Source organism: Pleurodeles waltl, chromosome 10 (genome assembly GCF_031143425.1).
Source record: "Pleurodeles waltl isolate 20211129_DDA chromosome 10, aPleWal1.hap1.20221129, whole genome shotgun sequence".
NCBI lineage: Eukaryota > Metazoa > Chordata > Amphibia > Caudata > Salamandridae > Pleurodeles > Pleurodeles waltl.
The window spans coordinates 28,403,127-28,427,200 of NC_090449.1; the positions used below are offsets into that span (position 1 = coordinate 28,403,127).

Sequence of the window (24,074 nt, forward strand, 5' to 3'; positions counted from 1 at the left end):
TCATTATTCTGACCTTCACCCTCCTTGTGATCATGCCGGCACATAGTAAATTGTAGGGGCATCTAATGAGATATGACTTTATGAGAATTGCACTGGTGTCTCTTGTCAGTACCCACAGGTATTTCATACCCAACTCCACTGTTTTTGTATTTCTGGTCAAAGGGCTGGCCTCGCATGAACCACAGGCGTTATGACCGATAGGGGAAAGATCCCACAGCTTAGATTCCAGTGATGTTCTTTGAGTGTGGTATGGACTAGTAAGATCTTGATATTCACTTTGTTCCCGAAAGAAAACTGAGTTCAGAATCCACCAATTCTTGTTAACAACCTTCTTTGCTAAGTTAGAAGCTGTGCTGAATGTAGTGGAGAATATGATTCTATCACTTGTTGGACTCATTAGTTCTCAGCAGTAATAAGTGCTGGGGCGGGGAGGGGAATAACAGAGACTCTAAATCACTGTACTGCACTCTCCGCAAATGCTCTGTCATTAGTGTCACTAATCTACTATGCACCACTGCACTCTACTCCTCTGTACTACATGCCAGTGCACTCTACCTCACTCTTCTATGCGCCATTGCACTCTACACCACTCCCATCTAGGCCACTCTACAACATTGCTTTATGCTGCTGCACTTTACCCTGCACCACTTCATCTATGAGACTTCAGTCTACTCTACCACTTCACTGTGAGCCACTGCACTCCCTGTGTCACTCTCTACTCTGCTTCCCTTTACGACACTGCACTCTCCTCTACCTCACTAACTTTTATCCATGGTGTGCATTTCTAAAGTTATTGGCAAAGACAGTAGATCTTGCATAGGTGAGACCCACTGGGTTTTAATCAAAACCTGGATGGGTTGATAAATTTAAAAAAAAAAAAAAAAAATAGGGTGGCAGTTTTTTGTTTTTAAGATGGGCAGCAACAGTAGTTTTTCCCTTCTGCTCCAAAAAAAAGACAGGCCTGGTGGACAGAGTGAGGAAACCAATGGTGAGTAGTAAGGGTAGGAGAAAAACAACAAACAAGGATGAACACCACAGGTGGGGGAGAAGCACATGATTAGTAAAGCAGCACAGAGTTGGGGGGTAGTACATGAAGGTGAGAGCTTGCAGCAAGAGAAGATAAGATGACATGCCCTGAAAGATCTTGGTAAGTTGGCAGAAGGTGTTTTACAACCAGACAGCTTGTACTGACTGATAAACTCGACCTAAAAATGACAGCTGAGAAATCTTTCTATTTAGCCCTTTACAACAGCATTTGTTTGTTTTTCTGCTGCAAATCGTCTAACCTTGCCCTCTAAAGCAGTGTTTCGAAAACTGAGTCGACCTTATTTTGCTGCGCTTCAGTGACGGAGGTCAAATGCCAGGCTATGTCTTCTGACAAATGTATACTTATTATTATTTTGTAACAGGGATTGGTGTTCAGACTCCTCTCGCTTTGCCATTAGAGAAGGAAAAGTAAAGTGAATAATGTGACTCTTTTGCTGGGTTACAGAGATTGTGAAAGTAAGGTGTAGGAAGTTGGCTCTGTATGTACTATTTCAAAGTTCGAAATAGCATGCACAGAGTCCAAGGGTTCCCCTTAGAGGTAAGATAGTGGGAAAAAGAGATAATTCTAATGCTCTATTTTGTGGTAGTGTGGTCGAGCAGTAGGCTTATCAGAGGGTAGTGTTAAGCATTTGTTGTACACACACAGGCAATAAATGAGGAACACACACTCCGAGACAATTCCAGGCCAATAGGTTTTTATATAGAAAAACATATTTTCTTAGTTTATTTTAAGAACCACAGGTTCAAGATTTACAAACAATACTTTAAATGAAAGGTATTTCACTTAGGAACTTTAGGAACTTTGAATTAGCAAAAGAGCATATACAGTTGTCACACAAATGGCCATAAGCTATTTTAAAACTGGACACTTAGTGCAATTTTCAACAGTTCCTGGGGGAGGTAAGTGTTTGTTAGTTTTGCAGGTAAGTAAACCACCTACAGGGTTCAAAGTTGGGTCCAAGCAGTTGGTGTCTCCGTCTTCTCTGCAGGTTTTTCAGCTCAGTAGTCCTTCTTCGTCTTAGGTTGCAGGAATCTAGTTACCTAGGTTCTAGGAGCCCCTAAATACTCGATTTAGGGGTGTGTTTAGGTCTGGGGGGTTAGTAGCCAATGGCTACTAGCCCTGAGGGTGGCTACACCCTCTTGGTGCCTCCTCCCTGAGGGGAGGGGGGGGGGGGCACATCCCTAATCCTATTGGGGGAATCCTCTATCTGCAAGGTGGAGGATTTCTAAAAGTCAGTCACCTCAGCTCAGGACACCTTAGGGGCTGTCCTGACTGGCCAGTGACTCCTTCTTGTTTTTCTCATTATCTCCTCCGGCCTTGCCGCCAAAAGTAGGGGCGGGCAACTCCACTAGCTGGAGTGCCCTGGGGTGCTGTAACAAAGGGGGTGAGCCTTTGAGGCTCACCACCAGGTGTTACAGTTCCTCAGCCATTATAGTGCTGTAGAGTTCGTGTAAAACAGACTCCCAGACCATATACTCTTATGGCTACCCTGCACTTACAATGTCTAAGGTATTGCTTAGACACTGTAGGGGCACAGTGCTCATGCACTGGTGCCCTCACCTATGGTATAGTGCACCCTGCCTTAGGGCTGTAAGGCCTACTAGAGGGGTGACTTATCTATACCTGCATAGGCAGTGAGAGGCTGGCATGGCACCCTGAGGGGAGTGCCATGTCGACTTACTCGTTTTGTTCTCACCAGCACACACAAGCTGGCAAGCAGTGTGTCTGTGCTGAGTGAGGGGTCTCCAGGGTGGCATAAGACATGCTGCAGCCCTTAGAGACCTTCCCTGGCATCAGGGCCCTTGGTACCAGGGGTATCAGTTACAAGGGACTTACCTGGGTGCCAGGGTGTGCCAATTGTGGAAACAAAGGTACAGGTTAGAGAAAGAACACTGGTGCTGGGGCCTGGTTAGCAGGCCTCAGCACACTTTCAAATCAAAACAAGGCCGGAGAAAATAATGAGAATAACAAGGAGGAGTCACTGGCCAGTCAGGACAGCCCCTAAGGTGTCCTGAGCTGAAGTGACTCTAACTTTTAGAAATCCTCCATCTTGCAGATGGAGGATTCCCCCAATAGGATTAGGGATGTGACCCCCTCCCTTGGGAGGAGGCACAAAGAGGGTGTACTCACCCTCAGGGCTAGTAGCCATTGGCTACTAACCCCCCAGACCTAAACACGCCCTTAAATTTAGTATTTAAGGGCTTCCCTGAACCTAGAAAAATAGATTCCTGCAACTACAAGAAGAAGGACTGCTGAGCTGACAAACCCCTGCAGAGGAAGAACAGAAGACACCAACTGCCTTGGCCCCAGACTTACCGGCCTGTCTCCTGCCTTCCAAAGATACCTGCTCCAGCGACGCTTTCCAAGGGACCAGCGACCTCTGAATCCTCTGAGGACTGCCCTGCTTCAAGAAAGACAAGAAACTCCTGAGGACAGCGGCACTGCTCCAAAAGAACTGCAACTTTGTTTCAAGGAGCAGATTTAAAGACCCCTGCAAATCCCCGCAAGAAGCGTGAGACTTCCAACACTGCACCCGGCGACCCCGACTCGACTGGTGGAGAACCAACACTTCAGGGAGGACCCTCCGGCGACTCCAAGACTGTGAGTTATCAAAGTTGTCCCCCCTGGGCCCCCACAGCGACGCCTGCAGAGGGAATCCCGAGTCTCCCCCTGACCGCGACTGCCTGAACTCCACATTTCCCGTCGGCTGGAAAAGACCCTGCACCCGCAGCCCCCAGCACCTAAAGGAACGGAACTCCTGTGCAGGAGTGACCCCCAGGAGGCCCTCTCCCTTGCCCAGGTGGTGGCTACCCCGAGGAGCCCCCCCCTTGCCTGCCTGCATCGCTGAAGAGACCCCTTGGTCTCTCATAGGAAACCATTGAAAACCCGACGCGTGTTTGTACACTGCACCCGGCCGCCCCCCGCGCTGCTGAGGGTGTACTTTTTGTGCTGACTTGTGTCCCCCCCGGTGCCCTACAAAACCCCCCTGGTCTGCCCTCCGAAGACACGGGTACTTACCTGCTGGCAGACTGGAACCGGGGCACCCCCTTCTCTCCATTGAAGCCTATGTGTTTTGGGCACCTCTTTGACCTCTGCACCTGACCGGCCTTGAGCTGCTGGTGTGGTAACTTTGGGGTTGCTCTGAACCCCCAAACGGTGGGCTACCTTGGACCAAGAACTGAAACCTGTAAGTGACTTACTTACATGTGAAACCTAACAAAACTTTACCTCCCCAGGAACTGTGAAAATTGCACTGTGTCCCCTTTTAAAACAGCTTATTGTGTTTTATGTAAAAAGTATACATGCTAATGTAATGATTCAAAGTTCCTAAAGTACTTACCTGCAATACCTTTCAAATGAGATATTACATGTAGAATTTGAACCTGTGGTTCTTAAAATAAACTAAGAAAATATATTTTTCTATAACAAAACCTATTAGCTGGATTTGTCTCTGAGTGTGTGTTCCTCATTTATTGCCTGTGTGTATGTACAACAAATGCTTAACACTACTCCTTTGATAAGCCTACTGCTCGACCACACTACCACAAAATAGAGCATTAGTATTATCTCTTTTTGCCACTATCTTACCTCTAAGGGGAACCCTTGGACTCTGCATGCTATTCCTTACTTTGAAATAGCACATACAGAGCCAACTTCCTACAGACCCCCTCCCCTTGGGAGGAGGCACAAAGAGGGTGTAGCCACCCTCAGGGCTAGTAGCCATTGGCTACTGCCCTCCCAGACCTAAACACACCCCTAAATTCTGTATTTAGGGGCTCCCCTGAACCTAGGAACTCAGATTCCTGCAACCTAAGAAGAAGAGGACTGCTAAGCTGAAAAACCCTGCAGAGAAGACGGAGACACCAACTGCTTTGGCCCCGGCTCTACCGGCCTGTCTCCCCACTTCTAAAGACACTGCTCCAGCGATGCTTTCCCCAGGGACCAGCGACCTCTGAATCCTCAGAGGACTGCCCTGCTCTAGAAGGACCAAGAACTCCCGAGGACAGCGGCTCTGTTCACCCAAGACTGCAACTTTGTTTCGAAAGGATCAACTTTAAAACAACTGCGTTTCCCGCCGGAAGCGTGAGACTTGCTACTCTGCACCCGACGCCCCTGGCTCGACTTGTGGAGAATAAACACTTCAGGGAGAACTCCCCGGCGACTACGAGACCGTGAGTAGACAGAGTTGCCCCCCGTGGGCCCCCACAGCGACGCCTGCAGAGGGAATCCCGAGGCTCCCCCTGACCGCGACTGCCTGACTCCCAGATCCCGACGCCTGGAAAAGACTGCACCCGCAGCCCCCAGGACCTGAAAGATCGGAACTCCAGTGCAGGAGTGACCCCCAGGAGGCCCTCTCCCTTGCCCAGGTGGTGGCTACCCCAAGGACCCCCCCTTGCCTGCCTGCATCGCTGAGGAGACTGCTTGGTCTCCCAGTGATTTACATTGGGAACCCGACGCGTGTTTGCACACTGCACCCGGCCGCCCCGTGCTGCTGATGGTGTACTTTCTGTGCTAACTTGTCCTCCCCCCCCCCCCCCCGTGCCCTACAAAACCCCCCTGGTCTGCCCTCCGAAGACGCGGGTACTTACCTGCTGGCAGACTGGAACCGGAGCACCCCCTTCTCCATTGAAGCCTATGCGTTTTGGGCACCACTTTGAACTCTGCACCTGACCGGCCCTGAGCTGCTGGTGTGGTAACTTTGGGGTTGCTCTGAACCCCCAACGGTGGGCTACTTTGGACCCAAACTTGAACCCCGTAGGTGGTTTACTTACCTGCAAGAACTAACAAACTCTTACTCCCCCCTAGGAACTGTGAAAATTGCACTGTCTAGTTTTAAAATAGCTATATGTGATTTATTTGAAAAGTATATATGCTATTGTGATTATTCAAAGTTCCTAAAGTACTTACCTGCAATACCTTTCATTTAAAGTATTACATGTCAAATTTGAACCTGTGGTTCTTAAAATAAACTAAGAAAATATATTTTTCTATACAAAAACCTATTGGCCTGGAATTGTCTTTGAGTGTGTGTTCCTCATTTATTGCTTGTGTATGTACAACAAATGCTTAACACTACTCCTTTGATAAGCCTACTGCTCGACCACACTACCACAGAATAGAGCATTGGTATTCTCTTTTTGCCACTATCTTACCTCTAAGGGGAACCCTTGGACTCTGTGCATACTATTTCTTACTTTAAAATAGTGCATACAGAGCCAACTTCCTACAGTGAATATTCACTGAAACCGATTTCCACACAGTATTTGTGTGCAATATAGTTTTATTAGTAAAACTGTAGGTTTATGCAATTTTAGTGGCCTTTTTATATGAAAATGTATTGTCTGTAAATAAAAATGCCCCACAACAGGATGCTCAAGTTACATTAAAAAATTGCCTGCTCCATGTCCATTAAATCTAGGTTGGTTGCAAATATTTGCCATGGTAAAAAGTGGGTTGTTGTTCCAAAAACTTTGAAAGGCACTGCTCTAATGGTTTTTACTCTATTGCTCTGTGACAGAAAGCTACCTAGCATTCTTGAACACTACCCAGTTCTGGCTAAGTGATCTTGGGACTGGATGTTATGCTTCTTCTTTGCGACCTCCCTCTCAATGTTTTTGTTTAAATTCATGTACCACTAGCTGTTAACATTGTAGCAAAATAAGAGAAATCTGTAAAAGAAGCCAGATAGATGGGCACCAAAACTCCCCATAAGTACTGAAGTTAGGGGCATTAGGGGTATGTAGGGTAGTAGCCAATGGGCTTACAGGCCCTTTGGGTCACTACGCCCCTTATATGACCACTTACTAGGGGAAGTGGGCATAACCTCAGAATTCCTGAGTATGCCATCACTATGATGGCTACTTTTAAAAAATCATGTACACCTCGCAGTAGCCCACCTTTGGGTTGATACTAGCCTGTGGTTGGCACACCTACATGACTAGTTAATCTTCCCACCTTTCTTATTGCCAAATGGACTCTTTGTTTGGGGGGGGGGGGTACCAGAGGTACCATTTACTAAGGATTTACCAATTGGGGGAAACGGTTTTATAGTTTTGGGAAAGTGCTCTGGCACTGGGGACTTGGTTAGGAGGAACCCAGTGCACTTTCAGGCAAAATGACATCAGGTACCAGGCAAAAAAGCGGGGGTAACCATGTTATAATGAGTCAGTTTCCTACATGAGTGGTCTGCACTCTGGAAGGAATATAGTTAGTAGTGAAGTTGGGTCTCAGCTGTGCAGAAGAAAACTAACAACACTACACCAGTACAGGTCCAGCACTGAATTTGTCTGCCACTAAAAGTTTTTTTTATTTATTATTTTTTTACATTTTTGTTGTTGTTTTATCTAGTTAGTTCTCCTGTGGCCATGTGGACCACACTAGCAGATTTATTTTCAGGGGCTGACCTCACCGGGTCTGTCCCTCATACACGTCTTCTTAACTGGAGCCCACAGACGAACAGTCAGGAGGGGTTACAAAACACTCCCAGTACAGCTGTCAGATGTATTTCCTTGCTAACACAAATAATGCGTGCCACTCTTAGAGCTTGAGACCCTCGGACTGGATCCAGACTTCAGTTAAATGAATGGTGGCAACATTAAGATGTAAAAGGGAAGAAGAGAGTGGGTCAGTTAAAGAGGGATGCTTATATGTAGCTGGTCATAGATGGAATGGGTGAGGATTGCTGAGTGGAGGTAACTTTGAATATTTCTTGATGGTCAGCCCGGCAGATACGGAGTTTGAAAAATGAGCCTAGGGTATGGTTGGGCTTTGAATTGTTCCTGTATGCTGCATCTACAGGAGGCACTCCTACCTTCCTGTGTTTTCCCACATTTGTTTTTACCTCTATTATTCCAAAATCTTCTAGATACTGCATGAGTCGCTGTGAAAAATGGACATCTTTGTTAAGATATTTCACGCTCCTGTTTAATCTGGGTTTACCCTTCTGCCCACAAGGCTGAAGGTGGTAAATGCATTGTATTGAATGGATGAGTGGAATGCTTGATGCTGCAAATAAATGCAGGGAGAGGTTAAACCAAGGCATGGCAGTTTCTTGGTTTTATTATGTTCACTCAGTGCTGTAGTCATGTCCATGAGGTCCCTAGTACGACTCTTAAAGCAGCCAGATGAACCAGAACTTACATACTGAAGCCAAGCACACGTGAAATTGTTCAGACCTATCTTTAAAGCCAATCTCCTGGTTTGAAATATAATTTATAAGAAGTCTTATTTGATAAAAGAAAGTAATTTACCCTTCTGAATAAAATATTTCGAAATGTATTGGCAAAGGGTTTTGGTATTGATACCCTACCTTAACAATAGCTGTGCCATATGATTGCTGCTTACAATTTGTAGATGTTTTGTATAATTTTGAGTTGGACTATAACACAGAGCAGGATGAATCCTAGCTTGATATATTTCGCTTTTTGTTTTTGTTAAAGGAGTTTTATTTTCCTTTGGGTCGACACTTCTCAACACTTTGTCCGCTTTTGTTCCTACCACAGGTGTTTTCTGCTATTCTGAAGGAGTTTACAGCCATCTGCAAAGATGCCATCTGAGCATCGGAGGCGAGAAGGTCGCAGGTCCATCTTTAGCAGCCCTGATAGGGAAGGTCGGAGACCTATTTTCAGGAGTCCGGAGAGGGATGGCCGGCGGGCCATCTTTAACAGCCCCGAGAGGCACAGGCGTAGGGAGCCGGATAGACGGTAAATTCTCCCTATTTTTGCTGTTGACATAGGCCTACAGCGCAGCCTCTGAAACAATTGTAATTTTTCTATTTGCTCCTAGATATTCCATGACAAACAGCCCAGAGAGAGAAGGCCGGAGGACCATTTTTCACAGCCCAGAGAGACCCAGGCGCAGAGAGCCTGATCGACGGTAAGCATGTCTACCTTCTCTTGGGTTATATTTGGCTTTATTGTTGAGATAAACTTTCTTATCGCCTTCATATTAAGGTCTGGCTTGACAGTACTCTTAATAATTTTTGGGCTGCAGGAATTAATTTAAATAACAGAGGAAGATGCAGCACATTTGTCCATTGTTTTTGGTGGAGGCAAATTCTGTCTGCCTGATATTTGGTAGCTGTAAGGAAATGCCTCCTTGGCATGGTTGCCCCCTGACTTTTTGCCTTTGCTGATGCTATGTTTACAATTGAAAGTGTGCTGAGGCCTGCTAACCAGGCCCCAGCACCAGTGTTCTTTCCCTAACCTGTACTTTTGTATCCACAATTGGCAGACCCTGGCATCCAGATAAGTCCCTTGTAACTGGTACTTCTAGTACCAAGGGCCCTGATGCCAAGGAAGGTCTCTAAGGGCTGCAGCATGTCTTATGCCACCCTGGAGACCTCTCACTCAGCACAGACACACTGCTTGCCAGCTTGTGTGTGCTAGTGAGAACAAAACGAGTAAGTCGACATGGCACTCCCCTCAGGGTGCCATGCCAGCCTCTCACTGCCTATGCAAGTATAGGTCAGCCACCCCTCTAGCAGGCCTTACAGCCCTAAGGCAGGGTGCACTATACCATAGGTGAGGGTACCAGTGCATGAGCATGGTACCCCTACAGTGTCTAAACAAAACCTTAGACATTGTAAGTGCAGGGTAGCCATAAGAGTATATGGTCTGGGAGTTTGTCAAACACGAACTCCACAGCACCATAATGGCTACACTGAAAACTGGGAAGTTTGGTATCAAACTTCTCAGCACAATAAATGCACACTGATGCCAGTGTACATTTTATTGCAAAATACACCCCCGAGGGCACCTTAGAGGTGCCCCCATGAAACTTAACCGACTGTCTGTGTAGGCTGACTAGTTCCAGCAGCCTGCCACACTAGAGACATGTTGCTGGCCCCATGGGGAGAGTGCCTTTGTCACTCTGAGGCCAGTAACAAAGCCTGCACTGGGTGGAGATGCTAACACCTCCCCCAGGCAGGAGCTGTAACACCTGGCGGTGAGCCTCAAAGGCTCACCCCTTTGTCACAGCCCAGCAGGGCACTCCAGCTTAGTGGAGTTGCCCGTCCCCTCCGGCCACGGCCCCCACTTTTGGCGGCAAGGCTGGAGGGAACAAAGAAAGCAACAAGGAGGAGTCACTGGCCAGTCAGGACAGCCCCTAAGGTGTCCTGAGCTGAGGTGACTCTAACTTTTAGAAATCCTCCATCTTGCAGATGGAGGATTCCCCCAATAGGGTTAGGATTGTGACCCCCTCCCCTTGGGAGGAGGCACAAAGAGGGTGTACCCACCCTCAGGGCTAGTAGCCATTGGCTACTAACCCCCCAGACCTAAACACGCCCTTAAATTTAGTATTTAAGGGCTACCCTGAACCCTAGAAAATTAGATTCCTGCAACAACAAGAAGAAGGACTGCCCAGCTGAAAACCCCTGCAGAGGAAGACCAGAAGACAACAACTGCCTTGGCTCCAGAAACTCACCGGCCTGTCTCCTGCCTTCCAAAGAACTCTGCTCCAGCGACTCTTTCCAAAGGGACCAGCGACCTCTGAATCCTCTGAGGACTGCCCTGCTTCAACGACGACGAGAAACTCCCGAGGACAGCGGACCTGCTCCAAAAAGACTGCAACTTTGTTTCAAGAAGCAGCTTTAAAGAACCCTGCAACTCCCCGCAAGAAGCGTGAGACTTGCAACACTGCACCCGGCGACCCCGACTCGGCTGGTGGAGAACCAACACCTCAGGGAGGACCCCCGGACTACTCTATGACTGTGAGTACCAAAACCTGTCCCCCCTGAGCCCCCACAGCGCCGCCTGCAGAGGGAATCCCGAGGCTTCCCCTGACCGCGACTCTCTGAAACCTAAGTCCCGACGCCTGGAAAAGACCCTGCACCCGCAGCCCCCAGGACCTGAAGGACCGGACTTTCACTGCAGAAGTGACCCCCAGGAGTCCCTCTCCCTTGCCCAAGTGGAGGTTTCCCCGAGGAAGCCCCCCCCTTGCCTGCCTGCAGCGCTAAAGAGATCCCTTGATCTCTCATAGACTAACATTGAAAACCCATCGCTTGTTTCTACACTGCACCTGGCCGCCCCCGCGCTGCTGAGGGTGAAATTTCTGTGTGGGCTTGTGTCCCCCCCGGTGCCCTACAAAACCCCCCTGGTCTGCCCTCCGATGACGCGGGTGCTTACCTGCAAGCAGACCGGAACCGGGGCACCCCCTTCTCTCCATTCTAGCCTATGCGTTTTGGGCACCACTTTGAACTCTGCACCTGACCGGCCCTGAGCTGCTGGTGTGGTGACTTTGGGGTTGCTCTGAACCCCCAACGGTGGGCTACCTTGGACCAAGAACTGAACCCTGTAAGTGTCTTACTTACCTGGTAAAACTAACAAAAACTTACCTCCCCCAGGAACTGTGAAAATTGCACTAAGTGTCCACTTTTGAAATAGCTATTTGTGAATAACTTGAAAAGTATACATGCAATTGAAATGATTCAAAGTTCCTAATGTACTTACCTGCAATACCTTTCAAACAAGATATTACATGTTAAATTTGAACCTGTGGTTCTTAAAATAAACTAAGAAAAGATATTTTTCTATAACAAAACCTATTGGCTGGATTTGTCTCTGAGTGTGTGTACCTCATTTATTGTCTATGTGTATGTACAACAAATGCTTAACACTACTCCTTGGATAAGCCTACTGTTCGACCACACTACCACAAAATAGAGCATTAGTATTATCTCTTTTTACCACTATTTTACCTCTAAGGGGAACCCTTGGACTCTGTGCATGCTATTCCTTACTTTGAAATAGCACATACAGAGCCAACTTCCTACAGTAGCACACAGGTATTTTTGATGGATATGCTAACAGGCAAGCCAGTCACATGGTGCATCATCTTTTCGGTGCTGTAGAGTAAAATGTATTTCAAATGAACTCAGTCTTGCACAGCTTCCCCAGTGGCGGGTAATAAATCTAGGCGTAGCAAGGCCTAGCCACCTGTTAATACATTTGACACCCCATAACACAGTACAATACATGTAGCAGGGCTTCTGAAGCTGCATACAGGCCTGTAGGGCTAGGGGCAAGTCAGACGGTGTCTGGAGTCTTCCCTGCTCGCGTCGGCTAAGCAGTCCTTTCTTCTTTTCTTCTTGAGGTTGCCAGAGAAACTGGTGAGCTAGGTTCAGGTGTACCCTTATAACCTAGGTTTAGGGTCGTTACAGTGGTCAAAGTGCAGTAGCTAATGGCCACTGTCCCTGAAGGTGACTACGCCCTTCCTATGCCCTCTTCCTTTTTTTTTTGGGGGGGGGGGGGGGTACATTCTTAACCCATTGGTCCCTGCTCTCCAAACTAAAATGGAGGATTCTGCAGGGAGGGAGTCACTTCAGCTCTGGACACTTTAGGGGTGGTCCTAGCTGGGGTGGTCACTTCTCCCTCTCCCTGTTTTACCTAATTTTCTTGCTGGACCTGCTGCCAAAATTGGGACTTCATCCAGGGGGCAGGCATCTCCACTAGCTGAAGTGCCCTGGGGCACTGTAACAGGAGGACTGAGCCTTTGAGGCTCACCACCAAGTGTTATGGTTCCTGCAGGGGGGACGTGTGAAGCACCTACACCCTGAGCAGGTTTTGTTTCTGACCCCAGAGAGCATAAAGGCCCTCACCCCATAGTGGCAGGCTGGCACAGACTGGTCAGCCTAACAATAATGGGTTGGTTAGGGCACAGGGGTGCATTTCTAAGATGCCCTCTGTGTGCATTTTACAGTAAGCCCAACACTGGCATCTGTGTGAGTTTATTGTGCTGAGCAGCCTGACAACAAACTTCCCAGCCTTCAGTGAAGCCACCATGGAGCTGTGGAGTTCGTAATGACAACCCCCCAGCTCATGTACTTAATATGGCCACACTGTACTTAGCGTCCAAGTCCACCCTTAAGCCGGCGGCATATTGCTCATGCAGCCATGCCCTCAACCGTGGTGTAGTGCTCCCTGCCCTAAGGCTGTAAGGCCTGCTAGAGGGGTGACGTACCTATGTCACAGGCAGTGGTTGGTGGACATGACACCCTGAGAGAGATGCCATGTCGACATTTTCTTCCCACCAGCACACACAATCTGCAATGGCAGTGGACATGTGCTTATTGAGGGGTCCCTTAGGGTGGCACAATACATGGTGCAGCCCTTAGGGAACCTCCCTGGTCATAGAGCCCTTGGTACCACTGTAACCTTTTCAAGAGACTTAGCTGTGTGCCAGGGGTGTGCCAATTGTGGGAACAATGGTACAGTTGAGGGAAAGAACACTGGTGCTGGTGCCTGGTTAGCAGGATCCCAGCACACTCTGGCAAGTCAGCATCCATATTGGGCAAAATATGTGAGGGGGGGGGGGGTTCGGGGGGAGTTTAACCATGCCAAAAGGGGCACTTTCCTACAGGGTGCTGAAAGAAAAACACAAAAAGTAGTTCCTTGAATGTGAGCAGTGGAAGCATAAAAGGCAGCCACGCAAAATGATAAAGAAACTAGGGGGTCTGTGGTGGGTGCAAACACAAGAAGGCGGGGGGGGCTGTTGTATAAGAAGCCAGCAAAAGAGGTTGTCAAGACAGTGAACCAGTTGGCTAACCCAAAGCTGATTGTAAGTATTGGTATTCTGCATAAGAGGTTTTTAAGCAGCAAACAGCTACACAAGCCCTAAAACTTGAAGGGTGGGATAGTACTGCAATTTATGACTGGGGCACCTTTCTCATTAATAGTTCTGCTGCAGAGTGTATATATGTGTGTACATATATGTATGTTTTTAGATGGAGTAAATGTATGCTTTTAAATTTTTGTGACTTTTTTTTCTTGAGTGATTACAAAATCTCTCACTTACGTGTTTTGAATGAAAAACTACTCTTTACATTTGTCGTAATTCTTTCCTTAGAAGGATATTCCTAGTCTGCAGCACAATCTCAGAAGGACGGACATCTAGATTTAACTTCCTCTCTCATCCCTAGGTATGCCATGCCAAGCAGCCCTGAGAGGGACGGTCGGAGGTCCATCTTCAATAGTGCAGAGAGACCTAGGCGCAGAGAGCCTGATCGATGGTAAACAATCTCTGCCCCATGGCAGTTTACATTCCACACATTCCCCCACTGTGCGAGGTGTGAGATCTAATTCAGATTGTGGAATCAACTTTTCCTCCAGTCTGCAGAATTGCTGTTTACTGCTGTTCAGTACAACTGCTTGAGTTCGTCCAGTGTGCGTCTGGTTATGGTGCGGAGTTGTATTGTTCATTTGGTGTTGCTATATTATTTACTGCCACATTGAGCCTCTCTGAAACCAAATAATCTATTTGAGGATGTTAGACCTGGGCACTGAAGTTGAGGCTTTAGAAGAGTCATTTCCTAAGTATCTTATCAACATTTTCCCCTGTGATCTGCTAAACGGGAGCAAAACATTACTTACAGCATTCAAACCAACTTTTTTGTAGCCTCTCTTTAGTTTTCACCTTTTTACTTGCACTGCTTTGTGCAGAGAAGTTGGGCTCCTCCCCTCCAGGAATATTTCCTTTGATCACAAAGATACAGATGATAGATAAGTATCTAAAAGTTGGTCTTTAAAGACTGTTGTAGTGTGGAATGAAAGGAGTGCATGTTTGTTACCTGAACAACACATATAGATTGGTGGAAACCACTTCCAGTGTTGGACACAGTATTATGGTGTAAGGACATGCCTCCTTGGCATGGTTACCCCCTGACTTTTTGCCTTTGCTGATGCTAAGTTTTGATTTGAAAGTGTGCTGAGGCCTTCTAACCAGGCCCCAGCCCAGTGTTCTTTCCCTAACCTGTACTTTTGTTTCCACAATTGGCACACTCTGGCATCCAGGTAAGTCACTTGTAACTGGTACCCCTGGTACCAAGGGCCCTGATGCCAGGGAAGGTCTCTAAGGGCTGCAGCATGTCTTATGCCACCCTAGAGACCCCTCACTCAGCACAGACATACTGCTTGCCAGCTTGTGTGTGCTGGTGAGGACAAAACAAGTAAGTCGACATGGCACTCCCCTCAGGGTGCCATGCCAACCTCACACTGCCTATGCAGTATAGATAAGTCACCCCTCTAGCAGGCCTTACAGCCCTAAGGCAGGGTGCACTATACCATAGGTGAGGGCTCCAGTGCATGAGCACTGTGCCCCTACAGTGTCTAAGCAAAACCTTAGACATTGTAAGTGCAGGGTAGCCATAAGAGTATATGGTCTGGGAGTCTGTCATGCACGAACTCCACAGCACCATAATGGCTACACTGAAAACTGTGAAGTTTGGTATCAAACTTCTCAGCACAATAAATGCACACTGATGCCAGTGTACATTTTATTGTAACATACACCCAAGAGGGCACCTTAGAGGTGCTCCCACCCGTGTAGGCTGACTGGTTTTAGCAGCCTGCCACACTCAAGACATGTTGCTGGCCACATGGGGAGAGTGCCTTTGTCACTCTGTTGCTAGTAACAAAGCCTGTACTGGGTGGAGATGCTTATCACCTCCCCCTTGCAGGAACTGTAACACCTGGCGGTGAGCCTCAAAGGCTCACCCCCTTTGTTACAGCACCCCAGGGCATTCCAGCCGGTGGAGTTGCCCGCCCCCCTCCGGCCACGGCCCCACTTTTGGCGGCAAGGCCGGAGGAGATAATGAGAAAAACAAGGAGTCGTCACTGGCCAGTCAGGACAGCCCCTAAGGCAACCTGAGCTGAGGTGACTCTGACTTTTAGAAATCCTCCATCTTGCAGATGGAGGATTCCCCCAATAGGGATATGAATGTGACCCCCTCTCCTTGGGAGGAGGCACAAAGAGGGTGTAGCCACCCTCAGGGCTAGTAGCCATTGGCTACTGCCCTCCCAGACCTAAACACACCCCTAAATTCAGTATTTAGGGGCTCCCCAGAACCTAGGAACTCAGATTCCTGCAACCTAAGAAGAAGAGGACTGCTAAGCTGAAAAACCCTGCAGAGAAGACGGAGACACCAACTGCTTTGGCCCCAGCTCTACAGGCCTGTCTCCCCACTTCTAAAGACACTGCTCTAGCGACGCTTTCCCCAGGGACCAGCGACCTCTGAATCCTCAGAGGACTGCCCTGCTCTAGAAGGACCAAGAACTCCAGAGGACAGCAGCTCTGTTCACCCAAGACTGCAACTTTGTAACAAAGGAGCAACTTTAAAACAACTTGCGTTTCCCGCCGGAAGCGTGAGACTTGCTACTCTGCACCCGACGCCCCCGGCTCGACTTGTGGAGAACAATCACTTCAGGGAGGACTCCCCGGCGACTGCGAGACCGTGAGTAGCCAGAGTTGAAACACCCCTGAGCCCCCACAGCGACGCCTGCAGAGGGAATCCCAAGGCTCCCCCCTGACCGCGACTGCCTGCTCCTCAGATCCTGACGCCTGGTAAAGACTCTGCACCCGCAGCCCCCAGGACCTAAGGGATCCGAACTCCAGTGCAGGAGTGACCCCCAGGATGCCCTCTCCCTTGCCCAGGTGGTGGCTACCCCGAGGAGCCCCCCCCCTTGCCTGCCTGCATCGCTGAAGAGATCCCTTGGTCTGCCATTGAAACCTATTGAAAACACACTGCACCCGGCCGCCCCCGTGCTGCTGAGGGTGTACTTTCTGTGTGGACTTGTGTCCCCCACAGTGCCCTACAAAACCCCCCTGGTCTGCCCTCCGAAGACGCGGGTACTTACCTGCTGGCAGACTGGAACCGGGGCACCCCCTTCTCCATTGAAGCCTATGCGTTTTGGGCACCTCTTTGACCTCTGCACCTGACCGGCCCTGAGTCGCTGGTGTGTTAACTTTGGGGTTGCTCTGAACCCCCAACGGTGGGCTACTTTGGACCCAAACTTGAACCCCGTAGGTGGTTTACTTACATGCAAAAACTAACAAATACTTACCTCCCCCAGGAACTGTTGAAAATTGCACTGTCTAGTTTTAAAATAGCTATATGTGATTTATTTGAAAAGTATATATGCTATTGTGATTATTCAAAGTTCCTAAAGTACTTACCTGCAATGCCTTTCATTTGAAGTATTACATGTAAAATTTGAACCTGTGGTTCTTAAAATAAACTAAGAAAATATATTTTTCTATACAAAAACCTATTGGCCTGGAATTGTCTTTGAGTGTGTGTTCCTCATTTATTGCTTGTGTATGTACAACAAATGCTTAACACTACTCCTTTGATAAGCTTACTGCTCGACCATACTACCACAAAATAGAGCATTGGTATTCTCTTTTTGCCACTATCTTACCTCTAAGGGGAACCCTTGGACTCTGTGCATACTATTCCTTACTTTGAAATAGTGCATACAGAGCCAACTTCCTATATATGGCATCAAAGAAAGAGAGAGACCTACAGCTAAGAAACATCTTCATATAGAAGGGAAAGCCTTATACCTTCATAAAGTTATGCTCTCGCCAGATTTTCTTGGATGTTCGAGAGGTGAATAAGTTTGAGTCATCCCTTTCATGCCTCATTTACAAGCTCCCTACAATTTGCTTGTAGTGGTCTTAAAGGGATGTTGCTGCACACTTGTGCAGCAGACTCATTTGGTGCTCTCTGAGGCATGCCTTTTGCCAATGCCATCACTCTGGTGAGATGTCCCCGACGTTCAACACTATGGCCTGTTTTCAAGTGAGACACAGGCCTCCATTTTTGCCTTGGCATCTTGCTTGACTCAAGTGCGTTTCGTGTGATGTACTCGTTACTGATGGCATAGTATGAAGGTAATTAACACATCTTTGTAACACAGATCCAGAACCTGTGTAACTGTTTAGTAGTGAAGTCTTAATATGAGCGAGTTGAACATTCTTATAGGGACACTTTTCTCTGAAGTTGAGTTATGGGCACAAGGCTTTCACCCAAGGACTCAGCGCTTCTCTGTTATTTTGAATCTTGAATAGAGTTTTTTTGCATCAATATTGCTCCATAGAAGTGCCTTGTGTTGGTCACTCTGGATTATGGTTCCTGAGTCTCTGGCTTCCCCAGCTGCATAAATGCTGCTCCAGTAGCATAGTTTCCTGTGTTGGTGAATGGATTCAGAATGGAGCCTGCAAACTGTATTTTAATTGAACGGAGGTTAGGTAAACTGAAATGTAAAATAAATAAAAAAAAATTGTTGTCCAGATATTTTACTTTTAGATTTTTGGATCATTAGAGAAGTAATTTAACTTGGGCAGACATTTCTGTTCCAGAACAAATTCTTCTGGACGACATTTTAAAAAATGGCAGCCGGGTGCAGTGTGCCAACAGGCGTCGGATTCGCAATAGCATTCAATGGGAGACCAAGGGGTCTCTTCAGCGATGCAGGCAAGGGGGGGGGTGTCCTCGGGGTAGCCACCACCTGGGCAAGGGAGAGGGCCACCTGGGGGTCGCTCCTGCACTGGAGGTCGGATCCTTGAAGTCCTGGGGGCTGCGGGTGCAGTGTCTTTACCAGGCGTCGGGTCTTTGAAGCAGGCAGTCACGGTCAGGGGGAGCCTCTGGGTTCCCTCTGCAGGCGTCGCTGTGGGGGCTCAGGGGGGTCAACTCTGGCTACTCACGGTCTCGTAGTCGCCGGGGAGTCCTCCCTGTGGTGTTTGTTCTTCACAAGTCGAGCCGGGGGCGTCGAATGCAGAGTGCAAAGTCTCACGCTTCCGGCAGGAAACGTGTGTTGTTTCAATGCTGCTTGTTTGTTGCAAAGTTGCAGTCTTTGTGGAGCGGAGCTGCTGTCCTCGAGAGTTCTTGGTCCTTCTAGATGCAGGGTAGTCCTCTGAGGATTCAGAGGTTGCTGGACCCTGTGGAACGCATCGCTGGAGCAGTGTCTTTAGAAGTGGAGAGACAGGCCGGTAGAGCTGGGGCCAAAGCAGTTGGTGTCTCCGTCTTCTCTGCAGGTTTTTCAGCTCAGCAGTCCTTCTTCGTCTTAGGTTGCAGGAATCTATCTTGCTGTGTTCTGGGAGCCCCTAAATACTCGATTTAGGGGTGTGTTTAGGTCTGGGGGGGTTAGTAGCTAATGGCTACTAGCCCTGAGTGTGGATACACCCTCTTTGTGCCTCCTCCCTGAGGGGAGGGGGGCACATTCCTATCCCTATTGGGGGAATCCTCCATCTGCAAGATGGAGGATTTCTAAAAGTCCGTCACCTCAGCTCAGGACACCTTAGGGGCTGTCCTGACTGGCCAGTGACGACTCCTTGTTTTTCTCATTATCTCCTCCGGCCTTGCTGCCAAAAGTGGGGCCGTGGCCGGAGGGGGGCGGGCAACTCCACTAGCTGGAGTACCCTGGGGTGCTGTAACAAAGGGGGGGTGAGCCTTTGAGGCTCACCGCCAGGTGTTACAGTTCCTGCAGGGGGAGGTGAGAAGCACCTCCACCCAGTACAGGCTTTGTTACTAGCCACAGAGTGACAAAGGCACTCTTCCCCATGTGGCCAGCAACATGTCTGGTGTGTGGCAGGCTGCTAGAACTAGTCAGCCTACACGGATAGTCGGTTAAGGTTTCAGGGGGCACCTCTAAGGTGCCCTCTGGGGTGTATGTTACAATAAAATTTACCTATGCCCTCACCTGTAGTATAGTGCACCCTGCCTTAGGGCTGTGAGGCCTGCTAGAGGGGTGACTTATCTATGCCACAGGCAGTGAGAGGTTGGCATGGCACCCTGAGGGGAGTGCCATGTCGACTTAGTGGTTTTCTCCCCACCAGCACACACAAGCTGGCAAGCAGTGTGTCTGTGCTGAGTGAGGGGTCCCCAGGGTGGCATAAGACATGCTGCTGCCCTTAGAGACCTTCCCTGGCATCAGGGCCCTTGGTACTAGGGGTACCAGTTACAAGGGACTTACCTGGGTGCCAGGGTGTGCAAATTGTGGAAACAAAGGTACAGGTTCGGGAAAGAACACTGGTGCTGGGGCCTAGTTAGGAGGGTCCCAGCACACTTTAAATCATAACTTGGCATCAGCAAAAGGCAAAAAATCAGGGGGTAACCATGCCAAGGAGGCATTTCCTTACACTCAGCAAATCCTTTTTGGAAACTTCACTGGTTCAGCATTTAAAGCTCTAAGCTTTGTTCCAGTTTTACTCTGTGTTCTCACCCCTAAGAATATGTACCTTGATAAGAACACTGTGCAACCCTGGGTTAAGTTTGTTGTACAGAATATGAATCGGGATTAAGGGCCTCATTTAATCCTCGGCAGTCTTTTTTTTAAGACCCCTGAGGTACCGCCCTGCGGAAGACCGCCAGTGCAGTCGGTTTTCCGCACAGCGTATCATGACTGCTGGCTGCCCTTTTCCGGACGGAGAGCCGCCAGCAGCCATTCTGGTGGTTGGCAGTGAAGTGGAGGCTGCTCCACGTCACCAGAACACCGCCCACCGAATCACAACCCATGATTCTTTGTGGCGGTGTTCTGGTGACGGGGAGCTGGCGGCGGAGCACCCCCCATGGATCCCGTTCCCTCCCGAACGTCACCGGACCAGGTAAGGTGATTGTCCGTTAGGGGAGGGGGGGCGTTGTGTGTTGTGTGCGTGCATGGGGGAGTGCGTGTGAGTGTGTAAAGGGGGTGTGTGAGTGTGTGGATGCATGCGGGGGTGTTGTATGTCTGTGTCAATGTTGAGGGGGGTGTGGGAGAGGGTCCTACCAACTTTGGGGGGGGGGGGGGGTGGTACGGGGGTCATGTGTTTGGGGGGAGGACTCTGGGGAGGGGGTGGGGGACACCCCTATTAGTGCCAGGGAACATATTCCCTGGCACTGATAGTGCCTACCGCCATGGATTGCGTGGCAGTACAGAACCCCACGAATTCCATGGTGGTATGCGGGGTCGTGATACCGCCGGTGGTGTAGTGACAGCCGCCAGGCTGGAGACCGAATTCCCCAGCCCAGTGGTCTTTACCACCCTGGTGGTCAGAGTGGTGAAGTGGCGGTTTTGCATGGTATTACCGCCAGTTCTCCGCCGACCGCCAGGGTTGTAATGAGGGCCTAACTGTCTTTTCCCACCTGTTACCTCGATTTGGAACCATTTTGAACAGCCCACTCATGATGTGGCACAACACAAAGTTCGGCTTCCTCCTTTTAGCTGTTAAGTTCCTGAACAATATGTTCTGTACCTGTTGAATATCTCTGCAGACAGCAACTCCTCATTGACAATCATTCCATTTGCAGTAATTGAAAATTCAGTGTTCACTGAAGCATCAGCAATGTTTTGGTGAGTTAACATCTCGAAGTTCATCCTGTTCAGTGTTGATGATCAGAAGTTATCAAGTTGTACAGATATAGGTGTCGGATTTTTGATGCAGACAAGGTCAGTTGTTCCACTTGTAGACGTTCGTCTGATTCTCTCACATTCTTTGACTAGACAGTTCAAGATAACTGTCAAAGACGATGTGCAGTTCTTACAAGGTGCTCACTGACTTTGATATCTGTTGAACAGTCTGAACGACCTCTCCAAAGATTTGCATGTATGAAATCTTGACCATTTGCAACTGGGACATACAGTTCACAGCATCAGCAATTTTCAATGAGGACACCTTTCCAAATTGAAATGTTTTTTTTTTTTTTTTTTTTCTTTTTTGAGCTCTTGCTGGAGTTTGTTCTTCACTGGTTTGGTTGCAGCGTCTCCATCAAATGATGCGTTTGTTGGAAGATCGTATGACAGAATGTCCTTGATGAATTCGCCCCTTTCTTTTGCTACAGCCATCTCTCTTTTTTCAGTAAATGTCTCGCCTGCTTCAGTTCTGTGTAAAGTTTCGATCCATGTTCCAGGACCTCTAGTAGACGTGCTTTTTTATTGTCCATATATTGTTTGACCATAAAGTTATGAGGTCGCACAGGTTGTCATTTCAAAGGAGTTTCCTTGCTCCTGCTTAAAATGAAGAAGGCTGTCAACATGTTTATTAAAACTTTTCCCTCTCTTTTCCACAAGTTCAAGATGAGGAACAGTTTCACAATGATCCATTAATTTTGAAATTGTCATTCCATTTGAACTAGAAAGGACTTCATGCTCAACAAGCTGCAATTGAGCAACATATTCACTTGTACCTGTCTGGCCAACAATTCCCTTGGAGCTTTTCATTGATCTCTGAATAGTCTGTTACAGTTTCATATCTGGAGCCACAGCATTGAGCCTTTCCTTTCTCTTTCACCACAAAATGTCTTTGGATGACTTTTCTGTAGAGGTATGGTTTTCCTACCTCTAGCTTCTTCACTCTTTCCAAATACTAGGACCCATATCTCGGGTAGTTTATACATTTGAATTTGCGAAACAAGCAATCAGTGACTCCACAGGAGCAAGTTTTTCACTGGATCTATCCTGTGTAAAACATTTTTTCCGCAGTACTTGCAAAGGTCTTCACATTCTTTGGCAAACTCTACAATCTTGGTTTTCAGGTTTTTTGTTTTTGAACTGAGTGTATTGAAAAATGCCAGGCTCTGCATTGTGTCTTTAGAATTAAGTACACCCTCTGCCTTGTTCACTTCTGAGATAAGATATGCAAAACCCAATTTGTCATTCTTGTTCCAGAAAGCATTCCAACAAAATGTTTCTATAGCCTCCGATATGAGCAGCATATCTTGAAAAGCCCAATCATAATGGGTTCTGCTCAATACTGACTGGACAGTTTTGCTTCCATAGATTTCAGCCTCAATAAGTGCATGGTCTGTGCCACATCCACTGAGATAAATACCTTCTTGTACACCACAACACAACTTTTGTCATGAGGAAAAAGCCGATCAATGGATACAGATCAAATTCTACTGGATTGTTCATAATGTCAGCTACAATATGGAAAGCACCTTTACTGCAGAATATTGGCAGGATAAACTGGTCTTCAAGCTAACATGCGCATTTTGGAACCTTTTAAGAGCTGTGTATACCGTGCGTAGTTTTGACTGAAGATGGTATTAGTGGTGGGGGGAAAAAAACAAAACTCCTTTGGGACTGTGAGATCAGAGCATGAATTTCAGCACATGGAGGAACTGGCTTTTAATCTTCCTTCAGTCTGCACCGAATAAGCAGTATGATAAATTGAGTTAAATGAGCTTTGTGGACCGCAGCGTCAGGTAGTTGAAGATCTATGTCAGCCACTTTGAAACTTTCTGGATGTTCCAGTGTAAAGAAATGGCTCCCTGTTGCAGTTCCCCCCCACTTTTTGCCTGATACTGATGCTGACTTGACTGAGAAGTGTGCTGGGACCCTGCTAACCAGGCCCCAGCACCAGTGTTCTTTCACCTAAAATGTACCATTGTTTCCACAATTGGCACAACCCTGGCACCTAGGTAAGTCCCTTGTAACTGGTACCCCTGGTACCAAGGGCCCTGATGCCAGGGAAGGTCTCTAAGGGCTGCAGCATGTCTTATGCCACCCTAGGGACCCCTCACTCAGCACAGACACTCTGCTTGCCAGCTTGTGTGTGCTGATGGGGAGAAAATGACTAAGTCGACATGGCACTCCCCTCAGGGTGCCATGCCAACCTCCCACTGCCTGTGGCATAGGTAAGTGACCCCTCTAGTAGGCCTTACAGCCCTAAGGCAGGGTGCACTATACCACAGGTGAGGGCATATGTGCATGAGCACTATGCCCCTACAGTGTCTAAGCAAAACCTTAGACATTGTAAGTGCAGGGTAGCCATAAGAGTATATGGGCTGGGAGTCTGTCAAAAACGAACTCCACAGCTCCATAATGGCTACACTGAATACTGGGAAGTTTAGTATCAAACTTCTCAGAATAATAAACCCACACTGATGCCAGTGTTGGATTTATTAAAAAATGCACACAGAGGGCATCTTAGAGATACCCCCTGTATTTTACCCAATTGTTCAGTGCAGGACTGACTGGTCTGTGCCAGCCTGCTGCTGAGAGACGAGTGTCTGACCTCATGCGGTGAGAGCCTTTGTGCTCTCTGAGGACAGAAACAAAGCCTGCTTTGGGTGGAGGTGCTTCACACCTCCCCCCTGCAGGAACTGTAACACCTAGCAGTGAGCTTCAAAGGCTCAAGCTTCTTGTTACAATGCCCCAGGGCACTCCAGCTAGTGGAGATGCCCGCCTCCTGGACCCAGCCCCCACTTTTGGCGGCAAGTCCAGGAGAGATAATGAGAAAAACAAGGAGGAGTCACTGGCCAGTCAGGACA

The 24,074-nt window shown here is 48.1% G+C and overlaps 1 protein-coding gene across 1 annotated transcript in view; it reads left to right on the plus strand.

Moving 5' to 3' along the window:
* Window positions 1-24,074, plus strand: part of RBM10 (RNA binding motif protein 10) — a 329,240-nt gene that overhangs the window by 4,300 nt on the left and 300,866 nt on the right. The window contains exons 2-4 of the mRNA XM_069209523.1: window positions 8,551-8,751; window positions 8,834-8,923; window positions 13,965-14,054. Coding sequence (XP_069065624.1) covers window positions 8,594-8,751; window positions 8,834-8,923; window positions 13,965-14,054 — 338 coding nt within the window. The 5' untranslated portion in view covers window positions 8,551-8,593. The remainder of the gene's footprint in view (window positions 1-8,550; window positions 8,752-8,833; window positions 8,924-13,964; window positions 14,055-24,074) is intronic.